General features: G+C 54.1%; 6 protein-coding genes across 6 annotated transcripts; 3 read left to right on the top strand and 3 right to left on the bottom strand.

Annotated features, from left to right (window-relative positions):
• Positions 1-1,154: 1,154 nt before the first annotated feature.
• Positions 1,155-2,697, bottom strand: NCS57_00636700 (BZIP domain-containing protein; the record flags this gene model as incomplete). The annotated part of the gene is made up of 3 exons (XM_053056256.1): positions 1,155-1,471; positions 1,531-2,245; positions 2,494-2,697. 3 exons carry the CDS (start codon positions 2,695-2,697, stop codon positions 1,155-1,157), a joined length of 1,236 nt encoding a protein of 411 aa, XP_052915211.1.
• Positions 2,698-9,413: 6,716 nt separating this feature from the next.
• NCS57_00636600 (uncharacterized protein) lies at positions 9,414-11,597 on the top strand (the record flags this gene model as incomplete). The annotated part of the gene is made up of 2 exons (XM_053056255.1): positions 9,414-9,467; positions 9,528-11,597. The coding sequence occupies 2 exons, from the start codon at positions 9,414-9,416 to the stop codon at positions 11,595-11,597; spliced, it is 2,124 nt and encodes a 707-aa protein (XP_052915210.1).
• Positions 11,598-12,418: 821 nt separating this feature from the next.
• Positions 12,419-13,820, top strand: NCS57_00636500 (uncharacterized protein; the record flags this gene model as incomplete). Its single annotated transcript, XM_053056254.1, has 3 exons — positions 12,419-12,598; positions 12,701-12,922; positions 12,978-13,820. 3 exons carry the CDS (start codon positions 12,419-12,421, stop codon positions 13,818-13,820), a joined length of 1,245 nt encoding a protein of 414 aa, XP_052915209.1.
• Positions 13,821-15,224: 1,404 nt separating this feature from the next.
• NCS57_00636400 (HABP4-PAI-RBP1 domain-containing protein) lies at positions 15,225-16,941 on the top strand (the record flags this gene model as incomplete). The annotated part of the gene is made up of 6 exons (XM_053056253.1): positions 15,225-15,242; positions 15,730-15,748; positions 15,870-16,025; positions 16,084-16,188; positions 16,251-16,314; positions 16,368-16,941. The coding sequence occupies 6 exons, from the start codon at positions 15,225-15,227 to the stop codon at positions 16,939-16,941; spliced, it is 936 nt and encodes a 311-aa protein (XP_052915208.1).
• A 2,182-nt stretch (positions 16,942-19,123) lies between these two features.
• On the bottom strand, positions 19,124-20,930 carry NCS57_00636300 (uncharacterized protein; the record flags this gene model as incomplete). The annotated part of the gene is made up of 3 exons (XM_053056252.1): positions 19,124-19,963; positions 20,009-20,495; positions 20,548-20,930. 3 exons carry the CDS (start codon positions 20,928-20,930, stop codon positions 19,124-19,126), a joined length of 1,710 nt encoding a protein of 569 aa, XP_052915207.1.
• Positions 20,931-21,595: 665 nt separating this feature from the next.
• NCS57_00636200 (Actin-related protein 8) lies at positions 21,596-23,948 on the bottom strand (the record flags this gene model as incomplete). Its single annotated transcript, XM_053056251.1, has 3 exons — positions 21,596-23,711; positions 23,764-23,842; positions 23,909-23,948. 3 exons carry the CDS (start codon positions 23,946-23,948, stop codon positions 21,596-21,598), a joined length of 2,235 nt encoding a protein of 744 aa, XP_052915206.1.
• Positions 23,949-24,691: the final 743 nt, after the last annotated feature.

Raw genomic sequence — 24,691 nt, 5'->3', positions numbered from 1 at the left:
AGTCCCCACATGGGGCCCCCTCCCCAGGCTCACGATCCGCTCGCCTGCCTCTCCTCTCCTCTTCACCTCAGCAGGCGCCGTAACTTATCCACCCAGGTACAGAAGCGCCCAGGAGCCCGTTTCCGGGGTAAGACTCTTGACTGGCTGGCCTCTGTCCCACACGCCGTGGGCCCCGTGAGACATGGTCAAGGCAAGGAAGCGCTCATGGGGACGTTCTAGAAGACGTGATGCAGAGACACAGAGACGCTATATTTGCACACCGCGAGCTATTACCCCATGGAAACCTCATGATGCCAACCAACATGTGGATTGTATCCTTGCTAGATCTGAAAAGCTATCCTGCCCATGTTCGCCATATCCAACGCCCTCCCATGAATCAAACACCCTTGTGGAATAAGCTCGTCTTGTCTAACCTCTTCCAATACGCAATCCCAGCCTGTCTCGCGTCATAAAATTTCATCATGTTGGGTATCTCCCTTGCATTCCCTGCCAGTCCACTCCCACCGCCGATTCCCGTTGATGAGTAAAATGCGACATGCCCGGTTCGATAACGTCGAAGCAAATGTCGTCGAGATGTTGCCAAGGATAAAAAACAATCAACAACTTTTATATAAAGATACTGCTAGTGCTGTTCAACAATAGACAACGTCCATGAACAATCAAAAGTCTTCCGCCCATGATAATAATAGTCATCATGTGTCCGTCGACAAGACCTGCCGTCGTAAGAATAGACAGCCAGTGCCGGTCACGGCCAGAGCTGCACTTGAATGCAAACTGCGTGCCAGGACCGAAGGTGGCCTGTTTGTCGAGGCATGTTGCGGTGGGATATATCTATCACACATCCCGCAGCATCAACTCCGTCGACCAGACGGCTGAGAAGAACCAACAAGTCGACCGCGGCGAGATTGCCTTTCAATCAAGGGTGGTCGTTAAGTGTTGGTGTCCCCTCGCTGCATGCCATGGCATACTAGGTTGCCTGAGTCGGGCATTTCAACCCCTCAGGAACCCCCATCAGCCGTGAGTCTCGATTTCTTGCACAAACGGGAGCTCACAGGAGGGCCGGGCCTCCTGCGGTGTCAGCTTCGTGGGCGCCTGTCGGTGATTGGAGCATTCGTCGATATAAGTGCCGGGGTCCTGTTCGACGGTATGCGCCTTCACCTCATATTGGTTTGGTCGAATTGAAATTGCTGCGCAGGAAACTGCATGCTGGCAGTCAATCCAAAGGGGTCCCAGTCCAGACCGTTCTGGTCCAACAACTGGGTCATAGATGGGTATTGGGAGTGTGTAGTCTGTGGCGGCTGAACGGGCTCGTGTGACGGTGTCATCTGGTGCCCGGGTCCGTTCGAGGCTGGCGACATCATCATGGGTTGTTGGTTGTCGCCATTGTAGCCTGATGGATAGCCTCCGTGTCCGGCAGGTGTTTCAATCTCGGAATCATCAATCATGTCGGCTTGAGCGTCATATTCTTGCTCTATACCCACACTGTCAGCTTACGTTACTTGGCCACGGCTTGAGGCATCATCAGCTTACCTAGCTGCTCAATGTGATTCTGGAAAGCGGGGGTGGGGTAGTACGAAGCGCCCGAAGACACTGGGCCTCCTCGTACACCCGACTGCATCATTGGTTGCCTAGAAGCCTGTGTGCTTTGGGGCATTTGCTGCGGTTGTTGCGGCGGTTGTTGCTGAGGCATCTGCTGTCGACCCATGCTGGTCATAGAACCTCGCATCGACACATTGTCCGAGGCCGCTGGCGAGAAGGCACCAGTGTTTGTGGGCGAATTCGAGTGCGACGATGGTGTTGGTCGGTTCTTGGGCGAGGTAGCGGTCGAGTGCGGTTGGAGGGGAGGCGGCAACACGGGACCGGGCTCAGCCTTTGGTGCAATGTTCGAGTTCGATCGACGAGACTGGTGGTGTCGGTTCATAATAGCACGCTGGATCGGTGGTGGTTGGACCAGATTCTGCGGCATATGGGTTGGCCCAAGGTTGGGGCTACCAGTCTTTGCGCGAAGCTCAGCTTGAACATCGATGCCCTTCTCAAGAAGTATACGCTCAAGTAAAGAGTTCTTGTAGCGAAGCATCAAACATTCATCGGCGGCCGTGCGGTGAGCCGCCTGGAGGTTATGGAGGTTGGACTCATGGACGCGGATGGTCTCTTCGAGTTGCTTGATGTATTCGGTTCGGCGTTCTCGGAAGGCAGCCTGAGCCTGTCTGTTTCGTTGCTTTCGTTCTTCGGATGTAGCATAGATCTTTGGCGTTGTCTGTTAGTTGCTATCCGACATTGGCATTGTTATGTGTTGTTGGATGTCTTGGTCGAGTCAAGGTCGCAAGCAAGGGCGGGGAAGGTGTTTGTGTTCAAGGCACTCCTGATGAGGCCAAGAAACGCCCGCAACCATCGTTGCATTGTCGACGTGTCGATCTCGTTGATGTACGAGACCAAACATCGAGGGCGATAGAGGGTGTAGGTAAGATGGTATGCAAGAGTTGGTTTACTTACAGGCTTGCGGCCGCCCTTCCTCTTGGGCTGCTGAGCCTCCTGGGTAGCATTGGCAGAGGTTATCCCCGGGTTGTGGTCCCTGTCAGGGCTAGAGCCTGCGGGCGAGTCGGTCTCTTCTCGACGATGACCGTTGAGGCCGTTGAGATGGTTGCTATTCTGGTTATGCGTCGGATCCGCCTTATCGATGGACATCTTGTCTGCCATACCCAGGCAGGGGCTTCGAGACGATTTGCCGCACGGCGGCAAACGCCCCAGAGACGCAAAACGGGAATTCTGTTACGTGACGAGGTGGAACGTCGAAACGACGACGGGCGCAGAGAATCGAGTCCAGAGCAAGCGTGCGCCCGTTGGGTTTTTGCTTTGCGGTTGCGGGCGTAAGGGCGGCGGGCGCAAGATGATAGCAGATGCGGCCAAGGTTGGGGGTTGTACGGGGGCTCGGCGAATAGGGCGAGATCAGGTGCGATAGGCGCTGCTTGGCCTGAGATAATGGTTGCTCTGCGAGTGATTGCTGAGCGCGTCTAACAGGCGCCTATCAGTTCAGTGGGATGTCGCAGGGACGTCCGAAACGTAAGAAATTCTACGACGAGATAAAAACGGGCTGTAATTCGCGTCGGTTTTTGGGGGGGAAGTAAGATAACAGGAAGAGCGCGCGCAAGGGAGGCAGCGTCCCGTACTCTTTTATGTAATGGGAATTGCGAGGAGGGGGCGGCCAAGGGCACTCCTTCTTTTCTGCGTGCACTGCGAGGGCCTGAGCCCTTGGGCCAATCAGGAGCGCATATGGGTGGGTTGGCCAAGCATGGTCCAGGTGGGAATCAGTGGATCACGCACCAGCCAGCGGCACCACCCACTAAAAAAACCAGTCCACACAGCAGAGACCACCCGACACTTTACCCATCCATGGCCTCCTCCCCTCTTCACCTTGAATTCCTCCACCTGGGCTGGTCTGGTCTGTTCCAGGACTCGGACTCGGTGCCTGCCTAGCCCCATCTCGTCTCGCCTGCTGATGGGAGATTGAGTGAGGGATTCGAGAGACACGGGAGAAGGTGCACAGGCCAAGGTGATCTCGCTCGACTCGGAACGGTGAGCCTGGGATCCAATCAATGGATATTACACCTCGGCCGCCTCTCTCGTTCGTACCGCCGCGGTCCCTCCTCCATCTGCCATCCCAAAGGACAGCCCATCCGCCGACGCCGCAGCCATCGCCCACATCCCACCCAGACTAACCGGACCTGGATAGCACCAAATGTAGGAGCTGTTTCTTGATGGGTGAAGCAAGACACAGCAGAGTGCACCAGAAAATTTCATCTCTGACGGTCGGCGCCGCCGCGATAGATAAGGATTTATTGAGAGGCCATCCCCCATGCCATCATCCCACGCTCTGTGCAAGCGACGACACCATCTTCCAGCAGCCTCTTCTCAGCTGGCTGAGAAAGACGTGAGGGGATTTTCGCTCGTGTGAGGAGATTGCTGCTGGCTCGCTGGAAGGCCAGACAACTCGTCTTGGTTGGCTGAATTTTATCGGCTGCAACATCGGAGCCCCCGCTTCCCGCTCTCACGCCGGAGATGCTCTTGTTGCTGGGCTGGCTGGCTGGGAGAGAAAGCAAAGAGAGTTGGCAGCCCAGTCCCAGGACGTTGGTGGTGGTGGTGGTGTGGCATGTGCCAAAATGTGCCTCCTGCTTCGCGGCGTCAAATCTCGCACCCCATTCTCCAATCGTTGCTCGGCATGCCAGACTGATGGCTGTCAGAATTTTCAGGACTTGCAGCCGCCTTCGGACAGAGATGCCCTTCCCAGTCGTCTTGAGGAGCCAAGAAAAAAAATTGCCGCTTCGTTTCATCATTCGGATGTTAGCCCGTCATTTCGCTCGGTCCAATTGATCGTCCTTTGATGCTTATTTACACCGTTTCTTTTGTTTCTCAACCTTGCTCTTCTAGAAAACCCAGGGAACGATCCATCGTTTGCTATCCACTCACGGGCAGGGATTGCTTCGCCCCGCTGGCCTGCACCCGGAGGTCTCGTCACTCTTCCTCTTTCAGGCCCCCTGTGGTGTCGAAAGCTAGGCGCTGCTTGTATCGAGCCTCGTCGGTGCTGTGGTACGTCATGCTCGATTACCGCGAGGCTTCAGAGCCGATACAATTGCCGCCTATTATCTCGTCGCCTTTCAGCTCTTCGCCCAGCTACAACGCCATCTTGGACGCCACTCACTAGCCGTCGTCCCCCTATCGCATCGGTTTCCGCGAAGACCGAGAGTCGAAGATCCTGGAGGAGGAAACAGCGCAATGTCCAAGTCTGACTTACGACAACGAACGAGCACATGGTGGAGCGGTCAGCACCACACCTGACCCGTATTTCGATTAGCGCTGGACCCGGGCCTTGAGGCACTTTGATCCTTGCCGTGAAGAACTCCCCTCTCAGATTGGAGCTTTGTTGCGTCCGAAACCTCCGCACCGCGGGCATTGTTTCATTAACAGGAGTCCATGAAGCTGTTGTTACTCTGGCCGATTATGCGGCAGCACACATTTCAAACCTTGCTTCTCAATTGTGTGGCCCAAGAGCCGTGTTGATTAACTTGTACCCAAAGATGGAGCAGACCTCTCTACCGGCATGACGAATCCACAGATAGGTCAGTGTGCCCAACAAGCCGTGCCACGGTGCGACTGTGGCTGTCTGTCAAGGGCCATCCGTCTTGCTGGGCCGTCGCCTTCTGATCTCCGATGTCCCGAAGCATGTCACGAGATTTACACACTTGCATCACATACAACTTATGCCGACACGCAAGCTATTTCTCGAATTTGGGTTTCGTCGACAGAACTCGCAAAGCCCCTCACAAAATCGATACCAAACAAGACTACTCCTCACGGAAGCATACGCAGGCTCACCTTGCATTGCCTCCGGCCCCATGATCGTGATCCCCACTTGGTCGCCGCATGTCTCGCATGCCGGCCAGTTCGGCTTCAAAACTCTCAACTTGCGACCACATGCTATACATGTCCTGTACAGCCTCGACTTCGCCTTGGTACCTTTTGAGTTCAAGGCATTGCTCAAGGTTTCATCTAGATGCATGAGGTTCTTTTGAGAACCATCAAGACCAGGCTCCCACTTCACGAGTGCATTTTTGATAGGCGAGTGCCTGAAACTGACATGACGCTCAGACACGTTCGTGCGACCCGGTCATGCCAACTTCCATCCTCGTCGATTTCTCACATTTGGGGTCAAGCATACCACAAGTTGAGGCCGGCCAGGTCAGTCTAGACACGGCTTTCTTTGCAACGGCCAAGCCACAATGTGAGATAAGCGAGACAGCTCCCTTTCTACCATCTTCCTCCTGTCTTGTCTTGCTTCAGTCCACGCATCAACTCCCAGGCATTGCGCCTAGGCGCGTGGCTGTGACGGCATTTCTCAATGACATGACCTTGCAAGCCGGCATCCCTAGCTCGCGAGCCCAACATGGATTTCACCAACCGGACGTAGTGCCGACCAAGGACTTGGAAGCTTTGACATGCGAGTGAAACTGACAGAGTCTATAGATACATTCTCAGAACAGGTCATCCTGGGTAGACGTGCACATTGGTTATTGGCGACACGAGTTCGCATCACGACCGTGCTTGCTGTGGAAACCTACTTGACGACGACTGGATAGAAAGCAACGGTAGCATGAACGGTGATCCAACAGGCAAAGAATCCGTCACCGGCCAAGCCGACAACTACACGTCTCCCCTCCGGGATGCAGACCCTTGTCGACGACCAGAAGACTGTTCACCTGCTTCGACAATTGAGGCAGCTGAGACACTGCCAATCAATAGTCCATGTCCAAGATGCCACGATGCATCACATCGTTCTGGTCGACGCGAGTCGTTGCAATGGGGCCGTGTGGAGCCTCACACGATGTGAGGGTTGGATTCCATGTATCGTTCCAGAAGCCATCTTGAAAACTCTGCCCGTTGTTCATTTCCCGCCAATGGCTGGTGGCTAGCTGATCACGCCCACAGGCCCTCGAGGGATGGACCCGTCGATGATCGCCTCTTGGGGTAAGTCATACGTAAAGCTCGCTCTGTATGTGGACTCAACATCTCGAGTTATGGTTACTTCCCCAGATCACCCGCCTTGTGGGATAATGAGGATATCCAGATCAGTCCTCATTTAGCTTTGGGGAACCCACATGGTCCAGAAGCGACGCCATTTCGACGATGGCGTGTTGCAGGCTCAACAGTTCGCAAGTACGATATCGGCCTCCTTGAGTTGTCAACTGCGCCCTATCACTCACTGCCGAAGGACCGCATCGATGATCGAGGTCAGACGCAAATCAAACCCCTGCAGACAATACTACGCAGTGGGCGGTTGATCCTGGGCCAGGATAAGTCTAAGGTAGTTCGTCTGAACCCACCCGTCCTGCATCCGAGATGCCTTGCCACGAATCTAGCTTCCTCGGATGCTAGCTTCCGCCCTTGCACGACAACTTGAACCAACCTAACAAGGCGTTATGGTACTCTCGTTCTGGTGCAGAGGCTTTCACCGTCCCTCACCGGACGGTGAATTGTACAAGCCTGTGCATTCAAGTCGCCGAGCAACACGGTTGCTCGAGCTGAGCCCTTTGAAAGCAGCTATCATGAATATCTCATCAGACGACGAGGACATGGCGCTATGGATCACGGTCATAAGTTCCAGTTGCCTGGCCAAGATGCCCCAACGAGCTTCTTGTCTCGCAGTTCCCTCACCGAACGAGGGACCACAACTGACGGGAGGCTCATTGGACATGCTATGAAAACACTGGCGCCTCAGCTGACCTTGAGTTGGGCTTTTGCAGTCTTAAGACCGGGATGGTCGGGGAGCCCCGGTCACGGCATGGTGCTAAAAACGGTGGGCTGAGACAAAAGTGGGTATAGCTGATTTCTGGAAAATTTCTAGCGTGGCTTAGGCCACTTTGCGCGGCACAAGGACCAGATCCAACGAACCTCACCCCATGAGCTGCTCTCTTTGCCCTGCCCCTTGGCTTGTAGTTATGGAGCCTGGCCTCGCTCAGAGAAAGTGACGTGAGCACTTCTGGCCACGTTCTCGGCTAAATCGCCGTGAATTTCGTTTTGAGCAGGCCCTCTTGTCGAATCGCGGCTGGGAGCGCAACCGCGATGCTCTCAACCCCTGAGGGGAAGAACCATGAGCTTCAGTTCAGGCCCCTGCGTTTCAAGCGGCGCAGCAGGTCCCGTCGGGTCTTGTTCTCGATCATCTCATCGCGCTTCATCGCGCTTTGCTTCGGAGCGGCCTCGTCGATTGCCGCTCCCGTCCATCGAGGTTGACAGGATGCGACCCCCAGCTTGAGGCTCTCGCGATTTTCTCTGACGATGACGAGACGCCGGACTATACTAGTCCGATGCCCGGTTCGGGCAGCATTCAGCCGGAGTCTCGCATCGCTCTTCCGCCAGTCTCCGGTTTTATGCGCAGCATTCCGCTCCATGGGGCGATGTTATAAGTGATCCGAGTTGATATTAAAGAGGCAGGTCTGAAGTCAATTCTCCTCTGGACATTGTGATCTGCCTGGCATGAAATTGCCATTGCCTAGTGGGTGCTTGGATCGCGCTGGCACTAGGCAAACATGTGAATTTGTGATGGGTAGGTATGTTTTGCATCATGCCATCTCGGTCTCGGAGATTTTCAAGCAGTCACATATTCACGAAAGCGAACCCATGTTGCTGGTACTGGTATTTGAGTCTCTTTTGGCGGAGACACGCAATGTTGCACGGCAGTTGTCGGAAGACACGATCCCATAAGTAGGTCATCGTAAGCATCCAGAAGAGCTATGGTGGGGAGCATGAGTCGATCATGCTCACATACACTGGGTATTCAATAGCACACCATGCTACGTCCATGGAAAGACGCACTCAGTCTATACGGAGTATTGCCATAACAGAGAACGCATCATGACGCCGTCACATCTGTTAACATCCTAACACTCTGGCAAAGTACGAACCGAGGGCGTATGACAACCTACGCATGGGATGACCAACTCTATCTATTGTAGCCCAGGTCCAGTAGTTGCAGTGCACGCATTTTGAGAGCTGCCTAGGGCCTCTGATGGTGATGAACATCCAATGTCAACGACCACCCAAACCAACGAACTAGACCTGTCTCTTAAGTAGTTTGACTGAGTCAATTGCACCCTGGCAGTTTGGATAGAGCTGGAAAGTTCTCTTACCCTACCTATGCCATCTCCAATAGTGGATAGACCAAGGCAACCCAGTGGTAGAAACACGACACTCGAGATAATAAGAGTCATCGTGCACGTGACTTTTCAACGCCAACTGGCAGTCAAGTAATTCCATGTTCCATTCGATCTAGTGCTTCCAGTATTGTGGTTGTATGTGACTATCTGCTGAGACACGGGTATTTGTGTGTTGCTATGGTGTCTCTCAACAAGGTTGTTTTTCTTGTTAATGGCTGAAACCACCCGGGCAACGTCTCCTCACACATAGAGTTCCGAGGCATGCAAAGTCTATGTGCTCAGCACAATGACGTCTTTGTATATTTCGCAAACCGGTTCTTCACATAGAAAACGGGTGAAATTCACGCGACTAGAACAAGCTCAAGTATCGTGTCTTCTATTGAACTCGTGATGGATCATGATCAAAAGTCTCGTTCTTCATCGCGCCACAGGGTAGGTCAGCTGACGATAATACAGTGCAGACGCTGAGTTCTGATAAAAGCACTGTGTCAGCGCACTGTATATCTCCCCATCCGAGTTTGTTATTCCACCAGGGGGAGCTTGGACCACCTCGGCCAATGTAAACAAATCCCCACCAACAACACTCGCACCAGCAAAGATTTGACATCATATCAACGACCCAAGACACACGAGGATCGCGTCCCTCTAATTGCTGAAATTGCTTGCCAACAAGTCGCATAAATTTCGAGTTTTGACCACATACTAACAATGTCCCCTCCGCGCCGTCGCTCAGCTCGGCTGGCCGGTGCCACTGCTTCCAAGGTGAGCTCTCGCGATGGCATCATCAATCATCTGGATCGATAACCTGACCCGATATCGCAGACCAAAGCCGCAGCGCCTACCCTGTCGTCCGTCGCCGAACAGGCTGAATCCCCTCAGCGTTCCCCGCCGAAGAAGAAGAATGCCGCGCTATCGTCGCCCGCCCCCGTGCCGTCGACGCCTACCTCCTCGGCGGTGAAGCCTCCTCACGATGAAATGCACCCCAGCAAAGCTCACCAGACCATGGGTGAGCCCTCGTCGGCCCTGAGACTGGGATTCGAGGATATCAAGGACAACGGCCCCAATGCCCAACCCGACACGCCGTCGAAGGCCGCTGGATCAGCTTCCCCTTTCAAGTTCCGATACGTACGCGAAGGTCTCGAGTCCGAACTGAGTGACGATGCTCAGCAATTGCTGGCGGGGCTCAAGGAGCAAACTGCAAAGTTCAAGGCCGACCTGGTTGCCCAACGAGAGGCGGAGGCCACCGAGACTGATGCTTTCGGGCGCAAGATTGCCAAGCCCAGAGGAAAATCTGGACGCTTCAGCGCGGCCCATATGGCAGAGTTCAAGAAGATGGACTCGATCGAGAACCACCCCTCTGCCTGGAGAGCCCAGAACGGACGTTTCCAGCCTGTCGTGTCTCTCAAGCGAACACACTCCAAGACCAACCTGAACACGACCCCGACTAACTCTCCGGGCAAGTCTGGTCTGAAGCGTTCGCCCTCAAAGGCAGAGCTTGATGTACCCACACCAGCCACGCCTCGCATGACCCAGGCCATCAAGCGCAAGTCCTCTCGAGCTGACCTTGACGAGTTCCAACGGTCCCCATCACCCAAGAAGTCTGCTATCCCCAGGCAGACCCAGCTGTACCCCAACGTCCAACAACGCGTCCCTTCGAAGAGATTCAAGCAGCGCATGGAGGACGACGCGTCGACAGATCGACCAGTCTCGCGTGATGATTCGTCTATTCCTCGACCTAAGTCTAGTGGAAACGGCGCGTCCAAGTTGCCAGCTCCAGCTCCAGCTCCAGCTCCAAATGCAGGCCTGGCACGGCTGATGAGCCCAACCAAGGCTTCTCTCGCCCATACGGGCAAGCCAACCATCTCCCTAGTGAAGTCGCCCTCAAAGTCTGATCTCAAGAGTGGCCTCCCCAAGTCTATCAGTACCCAAACACTTACTTCTCCTGCAAAGACAACTACTCCTGGAACCCGCGTCTTCAGCTCAGGTCGACTTGAGAGAGTCAAGTCCTTTATGAGAGGAAACAGGACTCCCTCTGGAAATGCTCAGACTGCGATCCCACAGCCCATGATATCTCAGACCCCTGCACCTCCCAAGGCTGACAAGGACAAGGCTTTGCCACCAGTTCCGCTGACTACCCCTCGACGGAAGGTAACGAAGCATGTCGCTTTCACCCCAGAGGTCTCACGCATTTCGACCGAGCAGAGCTCTCCTTCTCCCCAGAAGTCTTCGTTCAAGACTCGGCTGACACGAAACCTGGGAGTGACGTTCCAGGGTCTTGACGAGGCGATTACTAAGACCGACTCAGGCGATGTTAGATATCCTGATCTTTCTGGATTCCGACCTCTGCCTGAGCCTCCCAAGCCTCAGCTCCAGGCTCCATCCGTCCCTGGCAAGTTCACCTTCCGCAGTGATCATACCATCGAGTTTGGAGAGACACCTGCTGCTGGCTTTGGAGCTTCGCCTGGCCAATCGAGCGTTCGCCATGTCCGACAGTCCCTCAAGCCTAACACGGAGATGCCTGGTAGCTTCCCTGGGTCCACCGCCCCTGTTTCCCTGGCGAACAAGGAGAACAATGAGCCTGGTCCTACCAAGCTTCTTGTTGGAGCTCCTCACGGCATGTCCAACAAGAAGCGCCACCGGGCCAGTTGGGACGAGGAAGAGGCCGAGGAGAAGGAAGCAGAACGCGCAGCCAAGAAGCGCAAGAACGAGCACGTCCCCGAGGGTGAGGCTCTTCTCGCTCCTCGCCTCCTTGGCAGCACCCCTAGTGCAAAGAAGACCAGAGCTGGCAGCGCGGTTCCCCGAACTCCTAACACGGCAACCCCATCCAAGAAGCGTGCCGTTCTGAGTCTGAGCCGACTCAACATGCTCGCTCGCCCTAAGAACCGGGTCTAGGCCTTTTATCTTGACGAGCGAAGCAAAATGAGGAATGGTAACTCATTGAAGTTTCCCATCCTTGAATGATTGTATAATACGACCCGCGCGTTGATATTTCTGGACCTTGGTTGCCTGTAGCTTTTGTTGACTGAATATGTTGATATCATCGACACTGTTTTGGTCAACAAACCTGGTTACCTACAGGCTCAAGTCCTGAGAGAGAACGACGCGGGATATGACGAGCGACGGTCTTGTTCAGCTGGAGTTTTTTGAGATTGTGCTTTTCCAGGCTGAGAGGTCTGCATACTTGTTTGTTTGCATGGAACCTGCGGATTGAGTCGGCTGATCAAACCCAATTGGGTTCTGTTTTTGTTTCTGTTCTGTTTTCCCGGTACACGGCAAAGGGTCAAGGTCAGGTTCAGGTTCAGGGCGTTTCACGGCAAAAGGGTTCAGGTTGTGAGAAAATCGGATGAATCGAGTTCATCATGTAGTTGATTGTGTAGGATTCTATTGGCACAAGATCAAGCATCAAGTGCACATTTGCCTGCTTATGCTCATGCTCAACGTTATCAATGTGCGTTGCCGTGCCTTCCTTCTGCATCTTTGTCATTTGCCCCTGCCATGGCAACGTCAAGGGAAATACGGCAAACAACTTGGTACCTAGGGGTCTCTTCAACTCTGCCCAATATCTTGTATCAAAATGCTATCAATATTCCACGAGGAAGCTTGTGATGGCCTCCTTATCCCCAGCTCTAGCCGACTTCTACACACTCGTTACATTAGCTGACTCTAACATGTTGATCATCACTTCACTACGTCTCTCTTAAGACTCTTCAATGATGCCATCAGGCAACCAGGCCAACATCTTCACGTGCACATTCTGCTTCCACCTCTCCAACGGGCCTCCCCACGTCATTGGCCGCTCAGCTCGTCTCGCTTGTTCCCCATGCCACGCGGCGCTTCTCGACCTCGCCATCTGCTGGGTGTGCGGAGAACTCATATTCCGAGGCGACGAGTGCGTTAGCTTTGGGTGGTGTTTCTGGCACCGAGCATGTTACGGATGCCTGCTATATGGGAGCAGGGCTATCTGTCGAGGTGTACCAGTACAGGCTCTCTTTTAGGACGAGGAGACAGCAGAGGAAGGAGTCAAGGGCAGTGGATGCGGAGGGAGGGAGGTTACAGAGGCCCCTCTATGCGCGGCCTGTGTGGTTGAGGCTGAGGTGGATGATGTGAGGGAGGAGAGCGTTGTGGTGAAAAGGGGACTCAGAAGGGTTGAGAGAGTGGATGGGGGATTGACGAGGAGGAGATGGGAGGCTAAAGGTGACGAGAAGAACAGTGCTCATGTGAGTCTTCTTCCACTGGCGCTTCAAGTGTTGGCTTGCTGACAACAATATCTAGCAAACTCCCGCCGGGGAGGCGTCACAAAAGACTGGCAGAGATGGAGCAGACAGCGAAGGAAACAAGGCCAACAACATGTCAATCAACTTGGCAGATCCTTCAGAGTCGGTCATTTGGGTCGACATCTTCGATCCTATCAACGGTCCATCCTTCAAGCCGAGTCCCCTGAAGCCGATCCCATTGTTCATGCAGCGAGCGCCAAATCACGCTGTCAAACTTCAAAGCCAGCAACCGTCTGCCCTCGACATTTACCTTCAGACTCCGCCTCACCTGCGAAAGCCCGCCTCCGCGCCGAGTTCAGTTTATCCGCCTGTATCACCAGCGAAGAGCCCAGAGCTGGCCTCAAAAGATGCATCTCAGCTCGCAGCCTCACTCCCTGTGGCACCAGCTTCTCGATCACCAACCCCATCTCGAAAACAAGCATTCACCTTGGTCAAAGAGGAACCCCTGAAACGGCCTTCGTCGAGACTGGCCTCGCCACGTCGTCGCTCGGACATCAACTCGTCGGGATACTGCACACCTCCCGAATACCCCGATCAGGTGATGCGGACACCTTACCCGCTGCCTTTGTCGACTATCCGCGCCGCCAGCCCCTTGCCTTCGCAGCTCACGTCGCACATGCAGCGGATAGCGCACGCAGCACCGCAATCATCCGAGTACCTGGAGCGTTACCAGCCATTGACGGCGCCGGTGCGGACGACAGAGGGGAGGAGACTGAGGAGGATCCCCGCGAGCCTGAGCGAGGAGGGGTCTGTAAGAGGGAGATCGGAACAGAGGAGTAGTGATGTTGGTGACTGGGGGAGAGTTGGGGCTGAGCTGAAGAGGTTCTTTACAGGCCGGTGAGACGAGATTGTATCATTGGTTATTACGGTTACAACCTATGCAGTACATAAGGTAGTCATGCATTCACCTACGAGCAAACCGACTTGTATCATTAGAAATTGTATCATGTGGAACTGGTTCAACATGGATGATAGGAAGTTCCAGTTTGTTTGCAAACCACTTCCGATGTAGGCTTGTCAGATCATTTGAGCCCAGGCAAGGCCCGGCATATTGACCGACCCGAGCAAACAAACCTCATGATACACCGACGTCTGGAAGCGGCTCGGCGCCGGGGGAAGCGGCCGAGGCACGGAGCGAAATGATGCTCGATCGCTGACTGGTAAAGTTACCGAGGTGGGTAAACATCGGCTTGACGCAATTGACTGACTAAGCTCGGACCTCTTTGTCGAGAGCTCCGCATGGCTAGGCGAGCCGAGGAGAAGCGTGATGGTGGTGCAATTGGGCTCGTTGGTCTGATGCTTTCGGAGATGAGTCTCTCCGGTAGTACGAGCAAGCTGAGTTGTTTCCAGAGCTACAGTAGCAATCACGCGCTGGCAATGCGTCCAATGCTGGAGCCTGGAGGTGACGTTGGAGGGGATGGATGATATGATGGAGGTTCCCATGGCGAAGCCCTACCTCACAGTACATGCGTAGCTCGGGGCTTAGAGCGCTAAAGCTCTGGCGGGGTAAACGGAGGGTTACGCTCTGGAATGATCCCCTGGCGAAACTCTCCTAGCAGGACAGTTCTGGGTTTGACTTTTCGGGATGTAAGGACGGTAAAAGGAAGCGGGAATGAGGTGAACGGTCTACAATTGCGTTACGGGGTTATTCTGAGTGCTTCTTGAGCTCTACGAGAGCTTCATACGAAATAGCAGATCTCCAATTGCGGGGGATTTGGGCTGGAGAGTGGCGGGAGCACAGGGCAGCTTGTTCCGCATGCGTAGGTCCCGTCGTCCATGCCCTAACAGAAGCTGCCAAAACCTCCACAAAAATATTGCAACAATTTGTTAAGCGAGGCAGGCCTCTCTAGCGTGCGTCAGAGTTTCACTCCAGTGTCCCACTCTGGGGAGCCCAAGGAAGCAAAGCAGCCAGTGATTTGCTTGGAATAGAGGAGGAGGAGGAAGACGAGAAACAAGAAGGGAGGGCAATAGTAAAAGTAGTGGGTGGAATAATAAAAAAAATTGTTTGAAAAAAAAAAGAGGGCCGGGATTTTCTTTGAACCGCGCGCGGGCTTTGTCCCCATCACCACCAGTTTAGTTCCACCACCAAAAAATCAACACCAGACAAATCTTTCCCGCCCCTCCCTCTCCGGCAACAGCTCCTCCCTCTTACAAGGTCATGCGACCGTAAACCAACTTCCTCGTCGCCCTCAAGATTCTGATTTACGCCCCGGACGGAAGGCGATAAGCCCAGGCGACGACAAAGATGTCGGTTGTCACAAAGGTGTGTATTCATTTCCATTATCTTTCGAACTCGTTCCTGCTATTGTTCTCTTGGTGTGCTGCTCTGCACTTTCATTGTGCTGCTGCACCTGCCCTGCTTTTTTCTGCGCCCTAAGTGTGTGAGTGAGAGAGGGGAATGGGCGCCCACGGCTTCTCTGCCTGACGGTGGCTTTGGATGCCCTCAGCAAAGCTCGCATTTGCTTCAAGCTGTACGGCTTCTCATCAACGCTGCTCTACGAGCATCGGCTCATCCTCTTCTCGACATCTCCTGCCTCAATATCCTGCCGTCGAGCGCCCTCCGCCGTGTGCCCTCGCCGTCGACCCAAAATACAGCCCCTCATTCCCGTCCTTCGTCATCGCCCGTCAGGTTGTTTGCCCTAACCTAACGCGACGCCGACTGCCCCTCCCACCGTTTCCAAGACAATCACATCGCCTGCGGCCTCATCAATTGTCGGTTAAATCTTCAAGCATGCTAACCTGATTCTCAGAACCCTTTTGCCTACCTCGGTACGATTTGAAACCCCCCCTCCTCCCGCGTCAAATCCCAACGTCGCTCGGTCGACTCGTTCCGACGCTGCCCAACGCCCATCTCCCAATTACTCGTGCTGACCTAGCGGCTCCTACCCAGGCAACGACAGCGATGGCGAGGAGAAGCCCGTCGTCCCTGTCAAGACTGTCGACAAGACCAACCCTCGCACTACTAAGCGCAATGTCGAACCCCAAGCTCCCGTGAGAGCCGGTGGTGCTGGAGGCAACCGCCGAGGTCCTGGCGGCAACGAGGGTGGTCAGTTACACCTGGTCCTTTCATCCGGATTATCATTGTACTGACATTCGAACGACAGCCTTCCGGGATCGTGGTGCTGGCAGCGATAGAAACCACGGCCGATCCACTGAGGAGACCCCCCGATCTGGCCCCCGAGGCGGTGCTGGTGCCCGTGTCCGTGGTGGTGAGTAATGCAGACGCTCATCTGCCAATTCACATGAAAACAAGCTCACATACTTTCTGCAGGCCGTGGCGCTAGACACCCCCGCGACCGCGATGACCGACACCCCACCCGCTCTGGTGCCCATGGGTATGCTCCCTTTAAATCTTGGCTTATTGGGTCGGGATGCTAACAGTGTATAGTGGCTCCGACAAGCAGGCTGCCCAGTCCTGGGGTGCCACCGAGGGTACTGCTGAGCTTAAGGACGAGCAGGCCGGCGATGCCATTGCCCAGACCGAGCAGAAGGATGCTCTCGCCGAGGACGCCGCCGCTGAGGATGCCGCTGCTGAGGAGGCCGAGAAGCAGGTCTCTTACACCGATTACCTTGCCCAGCAGGCCGAGAAGAAGGCCGCTCTCGACGCTGGCCTCAATGTCCGCTCTGCCAACGAGGGCAGCAAGCTCGACAAGAAGTGGGCCAACGCCAAGCCCCTCGAGAACGAGGAGGAGGAGTACTTTGCCGGCACCGGCGGCAAGGCCCAGCGCCAGCGCGAGCGCAAGGTCAAGCAGACCATCGACTTCGACCCCCGCTTCGTCGAGCCTGAGCGCACCCGAGGTGGCCGCGGCGGCCGTGGCGGTCGTGGAGGCCGTGGTGGTGAGCGTGGTGGCTCTGACCGTGGCCGTGGAGGCAACTTCCGCGGTGGTCGCGGTGGCCGTGAGGGTAACGCTCCCATCAACACCAGCGACCAGTCGGCTTTCCCCAGCCTCGGCGGCAACTAGATTGCCAGCACTCGCATAAGAGAGCCAGCTCTGCTCTCATAAACCCCCTTGCATGTCAAATACGCACATTGGGTCAACGTCATGTCCACCCCTCCTCTTTTCTGTCTCACCGTGGACAAACCGAGAGGGTGATGATATCCGTTGTTTGAAAGGTTGAAAAAGTTGACCATTGGTTCAGTGGCCGGATGTCGTGCCTCGCTGGCTTGTCCCGCTGGGGCCCGATACCTTGCCACCAGCTCGGCTGGCATCCAGAAGTTTTCTCCCTCTAGGTCTTCTCAAAGGTTTTCCGTACAAAATTCAGTTGAAATGCGCTTCACGGTAGTGTGGTTCCGGGGAGTCTTTGAGTGAAATAAAGTGAAATCAGATATCCCAGAGTGCCATCGATGCGTGATGTCTTGTCGGCCCCTTTTTGACATGTCATGATCTTTGTGTTGTTGAACCCACTCGACATTCACTTCAAACATGTCTAGTGAATTGACCAAGTTGATGCTAGTGGGTAACACAATAATGGAGAACATCATAGTTGCTTGTGCATGGAAATTCCTCGTTATTCTGGAAGTTTACGGGCTGCCTCTAGCCCCTGAGCCTGAACCCCTTTTTGTGGTATTGAGCATGCCTCGACTCGACTTGCATATATCGCTTTCAACACCGCATAAAAGAAGAGTGTTTGGCGGATACCGATTACGAGTCCGAGTCTCTTGATGCAAACAAACTCGAGATATATCGTCCGATAGTTGAGATCCATATATGCTTCTTCCCCCTAGCTAGACCTTTTAAAACCAGGCTCAGCTGGCCCCTGAAAAGTGAAAAACATGCTGGATATTTTATGAACAATAAGGTCCGAGTGAATTCTGAAAGAAAAATTCCTTGTTCAGTATGTTCAGGCCCTCTTCACCTAGTCTAACATATCTCTCCTCTCTGTTCAGTTGAATCTGTCGACGGTGAATGCTCCGTGGCCCCCGACGCTTCAAATGGCTCTTCAAGCTCCTTGCCAAATTTCCATGAATAACTCGTATAAATGAACGTATGGCGAGAAACCGCCTTGTTCAGCTTGCTCAAGCCTTCTTCACCTTTCTCACACAGCTCTCCCCTATATATTCACTCCCGTAGTGAATGTCTACTAGCTCCCGTCGCTTCAAATAACTCCTCGATATATCCATCAAGCTTCTATACACAACAATAAATTCACCGCGAGAAATTGCTCTGTTCAGTATGTTCAGGCCTTTTCTCCTATCCTCTTCGCACCTCGCTCCTGTAATGTTCAGTTCCTAGGTGAATGCCTAGTAGCTTCTGACGCTTCTAGTCACTCTTCGAATTCTTTCTCAAGATCACCAGAACCTCAAGTCTCGAAAACTATATAGTTATTCAGCGGGTTCCCACAATCTTCTCCCATTCTTTTTCTCTCTCAACACTCAACTCAGAAACAACTGAAACCCGAGAAACTGACCTACAAGCACAACGCAAACAAGAAACTAGGACACACCACACGCACTTCTGTCACCATGGGCGGAAACGACCTCTGTAGCACCTCTCTCTCCCTTCACCGCCATCTTAACGACGGCCTCTTCGCCCCCATCTCCCGTCTTGGGGACAAGATCACTGTTATCAAGGAGCGCATCTGGAGCAAGCTCCCCGCGGGCAGAAGGGCAAAGAGGGAGTGGTACGCGAAACAACCAGAACTGTTTTTGGAAGGGGGCAAAGAAGAGAGGAAGTCCAACCCAGACTGGTCCCGCGACGAAAACCCGATCCAGTACAAGGAGCCCGCGCCCGTGGGGAAGCCTCACAGGGTCGTGGACAGGGACAACCGTGTCTGGACGGTAACTGACGGAGAGCGACTGATGACAAAGTAAAGAGTCAAGGCGAGTGAGTACGCCCCAGTTGCCGAGTTACCCCTAGGCGGCGCGAGTCCTACTAGAGGTAAGAGTCAGTAGGTGAGCACCCCCTGAGCGATGCGAACCACCAAGACACAAGCAGAGTAAGCTCAGATAGTTTCAACGGTGAGTCAGTAGTAGGCAGTATAAATAAAAACAAACATTTGCTCCATCTACAAATCTTTCAATGTGAACCCCCAATGATATGCGACCCGTGATATAGCCCCAATGTAACAAGATGAGTAGGAGAGAGGTAAAGACGCTTTTCATTCCTCATAGACTATAAATCAGATCAAGAAGCAAATAGAACTTTAAAAACGCCGCGCAAACGTGCGGGATGCATCCATCCCCAGTGTCGCCGCCAGAAGCACAGCGTTGAAGATGGCCATCATGTAAAAGGGGGCGCCGTTAGATAGTCGGTCAAACAAGAGTCCACCCAGCTTTGTGAGCAGCAAGATAGCAACGCCACCGCACAGCGAGTAGACGCCTGCGATAGAGCCCTTAAGGCGGATACGCGAAGCCGCCTCCTGATCCGTCGAGATAGTCATGAGCGGCTCGCTCTCGTCGTCGGTCGACTCGTGCTCGTCCGGCTGCAGTAGAGGTTCATGACGTGCGGTCCTGGGTAGTTCGACAGCGAGAACACCGCGGCCGAGAGAGCCGAGACTACAGACGATGGCGCCGATCTGGCTGATGCCAAGGAGAGAGACCACGAGGAAGATGGCAGGGCTCCCGCCTCGGCCGTCGACGTTCTTGATCTCCGGGCTAGATAGTTGAGGGAGGATAATGTAGCCGACGATACCACAGATAGTCGAGACGACGATGGGGGAGTTGATACGGCCGGTCCGACTAGCAACATATCCAAAGATAGGGGCGCAGATGAGACCCATGAGCTGTGCCACGCCCGTTAGGATGGAAGAGAGGACATACGCGGCTCTGCATTCCTCCTTGAGCTCGGGTGACGAGTCATGAGGATCACCCTTGCAGAATCCGTTGTTGATGAAGAAGGTGTTTACAAAAAGAGGAATGAAAAGGGAGATTGCAACACTTGAAGCCCTGGCTACGAAACCGCCCAGATATCCAAGAGCGATCCTGGAGTCGGTAAATCCGAGAAAGACCGAGTCCTTCATAAGATGGAGATATGGCACCAGTTTCTAACAATGTTAGCAAGTGAATTTGAAAGGGATCGGCAGACTCACTCGTCGTTCATGACTGTCAGAGTCATGGTCCTTCTTCAGTCCGAGAAGCACACCCCAACCCTTGCCTTCTTCGCCCTTGATATTGCGCAAACCAATAGCGACAAAGATGGCTACGGCAAAGGCGACCACAGAGACAACATAGAAACTGTAAGAAACTGCATCGGCCGGTGTCACGTCGTCGATCGCACCAAACCGCACGGGCAGAGGGAGGAACAGGACCAGTGCCACCAGGGCACCGCATCCAGTGAAGAGTCCCACGAACCCTGCCAGCTTCGATGGTCTTCCAGCCTTGTCATTTGAGTCCGTCGAGCCATTCTCAGAGACGGAGTGTGTATATCGATCCTGTGTAATCGTCGCCTCAGATTCAACAGAGAAAGCAACGCTGTTGCGAGCTGTTCGGAGTGCCTTGAACCTCGCATTGGCCTCGTCTTCGTCGCTAGTGCTATCGTCCGTCAGGGAGGGTAGAATCGCAGTCACCATAGTAGCCCTACAAAGGTCAGCATCTCGCCAATGGCTGTCAGGGGATGTCTCAAACTCACGCTGCCGAAGCGCCGACCGCGAACAGGACGCGCGCAAGCAACAGCTGCGGATACACGGCGCGCGCCTGAACGAACAGTGCCAGGGACATGCCAATGATGGCATATCCTATAACAGCGACCCATCTCACACCCAGACGATCCGACACGAGACCCCATCCTGGGCAAGCGACAAGCGCGACGAGCTCGTCGGCGAAACCAAGCGTTCCGACGACATCGCCAACGCCCTCCTTCTGCCCAATCAAGTCGGTGATGACAAACGAGACGGAGCTGTTCAAGAAGACGAGAAACGAGATGGAGAAGAGCGAGATGCCGAGGAGATACGTCAACGCCTGGAGCGGCGTTGTCGAGGGCGCAAACGGGAGATATCGAAGGAGGGATGGCATGGTGGGGCAGATGCGATCGCGGATACTCGGAGCCTCGGAGATTTGTATTTTATGTCAAGAGCAGTGAATGAAAGAATATCAAAAGAGGGAAAAGAGAAGCAGTATCACATCGCGAGGCCGAAGCAATAGAAATCGCGTAGATGGATGAGTGTTGACGTATTTGATGTTCCAGCTCAGTAGTCAGGATGATAAGATTAGATGGAAGAAGCTGGGATGGAGCTATGAAGCTCGGATCGGATGTCGGGGGATGGGGGGAATGACGGGGCCATTACATAAGCTCAACACCTCCTTGCGCCCTGCCCGATATCGCAGTTGAGAGGATCATCATGTAAAAGACGGATGATTGTTTGTCGCAAATGGCTGACATGTTGCTGTTGTTGGTTTAAGATTGTACTTACGTTGTTTGGCGTCTATGAATTCGAGGTGACAGGCTGTCGGTAAAAATAGTTACACCATGATCTCGTCGATTGGTCTAGAATCATGGCTTGACCTAAGAATACTACAGAGAGCAATAGACAACACATCTACTACTTTCTTCTCTACCGCTACATCAACCCTTAATGATGATCATTAACTGATGCAATTTGATCCAGACTCCGTATCCTTGCCCCAACTCCAAGAAAACCCATGAACTACCCCACTGCTTGCCCTCTGTCGCCGCTTATCTACCATGCCCAAAGCACCTTGTGGTGAAGAGTCCTTGCGCCCAGACGCTCAAACTCAAAGGGTGTGATCCACGAGTCGTTGGTTGACAGCTTCGCAAAGACGCTGGCACCCTTCCACGTAACCACCTGCTCGTCCATGTCTCTTGCGCTTCGACTCACCAGGATTCTATCATAAAGGTCTGGTCGTCGAGCCTTGATCTTCTCCTCCAGAACAACCGTGAAGTGAGGGATCTTGGCGCCACCTCCAATAACCATGATACTTCCCAGCAGGTCTCGTAGCTTCTTTTCGTCACCCTTGGCGGCGTTTTGAATACTCGTAAGAATGGCAATATCGAGAGGCGCCACAGGTAGCACAGCATCCCGTTCCGCAGCCATGGACTTGGCGGTTCGAGCGGCGGCATCGACAAACATGCCCGCCGGTGGTTGAGCGTTCTGTCCAGGGATAGGCGTTCCCGCAGCCCGGGTGCCGTTAGGAGCCGGGCTGCCTCCATTCGCACCCTCCTTGTCCTTGCCAGAAAAGACAAAAGCAGGGGGGACAGGTGTGCTGGCTCCCTCGGGCGCAGGTGAGCCGGCGTGTGAACCCATAGGGGTTCCGCTTCCGACACCATCCTTGCCAAGGAAGTTGAACTGCGCCTTCTCCTTGCTAGGGGTCGACACATCAAGTTGTGACTGGGTGAAGCCATTGGCGTTTGAGGTGATCGATGGCTGGACAAGCGCCAGGATCGCTAGCTGGGCGGCCGACGAGGGGTCATCGGGGATGTCGACATCGTAAGCGTTGTATGACCGGTCCACCAATTTCCGTCGGCCTCTCAACTTCGTGCTGTTGTCAAAGATGGCAGGATCGTATACACCCATTGGGGCAAGGATGACCTCATCGTAGGTCTTGAACTGGTATTTCCGGGTTGGCTGGTTGGGCGCCCGAACGTGGAACTGGAAGAGTTGAACAGAGATGTCGGCCTGGGACATGGTGCAGTGCTTGATCTTGAGCTCCTCGGCAAGGAGGAAGTCATATCGCCGTCGCAGATTCATGTCCTGGTAAGGGAAGTTGTCGTAGAGCATCATCTTGACGAATGTGTCGGTGATGTCGTATCCGCCGTACTTCAGGTTGATTCTTGAGTCCTCGATGCAAAGACCATCTTCCACACACGTTACCGATGTCTTCTGGGCTCCCACATCGACCACACAAGCCTGTGTGTATCCAGCACCAAAGGTCGCAGCCATACTCTCCTGGACGAAGCATATCCTACTAAACTCGAACCAGGTCATGCAGGATCGCAGCACTTGCTCGACGTATCGCTTGTCGTAGAGGTCGGGAATGACAAATACGCAACTATACTGTTGCCACTCGCTGTTAGTCTTGAGTCCGAGCTCTTGTCTCAAGGCCTTGTCGAGCAGAGTCTCGAAATCGTCGTAGAGATGTTCCTGGCTTGTGTACCCGTCCTCATTCCATGAACCATGCTGGATCGGCCACCACAGCTTGAACTTGGGATTCGAGTCATCAGGTACGCGCTGAGCCTGGTTTCCGATGAAGCATGACGCCAGTGACTCGGGGTCCTCCAATGTGTCGATATCGGTCCATTCGATTTCAAGGGGGTCATTATGCTTTTGGATGAGCTCGGGTTCCGTGCGACGGTTAAAGGTCTGCACAAGCTCCTTGGAATTTGGGAGAACCTTGCGCTTGTTGGCTCGCATGTCGATCTTCAGATCATTGCACATCTTTTGGTACTTCTTGGCCCACTCCTCGCCGTACTGCTGGTCTGTGGTCTTGGCCTCGAATTGCCGTCGTGGAAGGGCCTCGTACATCTCGGACTCGGTCTGGGGGAACTTGGTCGCCAAGGTCATGGGGATCGTCCTGGGGAGCGCGTCGCTGGCAAAGCCTATCCGAAGGTTTTGGCTGCCGGGATGAATCACAATGACCCTCGAGGGGTCCATGCCAGTGGAGGGCGTTGTGGCACCATCCTCCTCAGCCAAGTCTGCGACGGGGAGAGGCAACTCGCCATTAGCGGTCTTGGATAGGGCGCGGTCGCGGTCTCGGGCACTCTGGACTAGTCGGTCGCGTGTCGCATCGCTCTGAAGACGGAGGGCGAGAACTTGATCATCGCGCTTCATGTAATCGCTAGCTGAGTATTAGTATCGATTTGACGCGCCTTGAAAAGGGATTGATGTACGTGTAATAGTTCTTTTGATTGATGGGGGTGACATCAGGCCATGTTGTCAATTTCATGCCATTGTCGGTCCTCTCCAGTCCTAGAAAAGCTCGTCAGCAAGGTGTCTTGAGCGCAGCCGGGTTGCCCAGCAAGCAACAAACCATACCTTCCCGTAGGAGGACCCTCTCGCTGACTTTTCCGACCATTATGGCGATGGGACCTTTGCAGAAGTTGTGGCGACAACTATGCCCAGGCGATCTCACATGTGCTTGGAGTTGAAGAAGGCTGAAGTTGAAGCTGCTTTGAGCTCTTGAAAACTCCAGGAGCGCATCCAACGATGGCCGTGATCGCGGACAGACAACTTGTGTGAATGAGGCTTAGCGCGTTTTCTTCGGATTCTCGATGATCCGACCGACGTTGACCCCTTGATACGCCCCCGCCTCCAGATCCCCTCCACACCGGACCTCTTTCCCGTTGTGGAGCTTGCACAGCCAGGACATCTAGAACCTCATGGCGGGCTTGCACAATGGCTAGCCAAAGTCCTAGCACTTGACGTGGCTGTAAGGCGGCCGTGTAGGAGGCTCATGAGACCCTCTATGGCGTCTCATTAACCGGAATCTTCCGTCTCAGATTGGACCGCCCCCAAGGCCTCATTCATCAAGATCAGCCTGCATATCTAGCCCGTTGGTAAGACTCTGATTTCCACCGTGATTCTCCACCAAGTGCCGGCTGTAAGACCAAGTTGCATCGTGTAGGATGCAGTTACCTCCGAGTGCTCGTCATCTACGTATCGCTCATTGGTCGAGGGCTAGTTGGCGCAAGTCTTCCCTGATGACCTCTATCCCTGCTCGCCGTGCTAGGGCGCCAGGGAGGCTGGCCCTGTGGCACATAAAGATCATACGCCTCGGAGGTGAGATTTCTTTGACTTTGACTTGTGTCAAACGCCAGA

Source organism: Fusarium keratoplasticum, chromosome 4 (genome assembly GCF_025433545.1).
Source record: "Fusarium keratoplasticum isolate Fu6.1 chromosome 4, whole genome shotgun sequence".
Lineage (NCBI taxonomy): Eukaryota > Fungi > Ascomycota > Sordariomycetes > Hypocreales > Nectriaceae > Fusarium > Fusarium keratoplasticum.
Note: the sequence above shows the minus strand (reverse complement) of the source record. Positions and strands in the feature narration are given on the sequence as shown.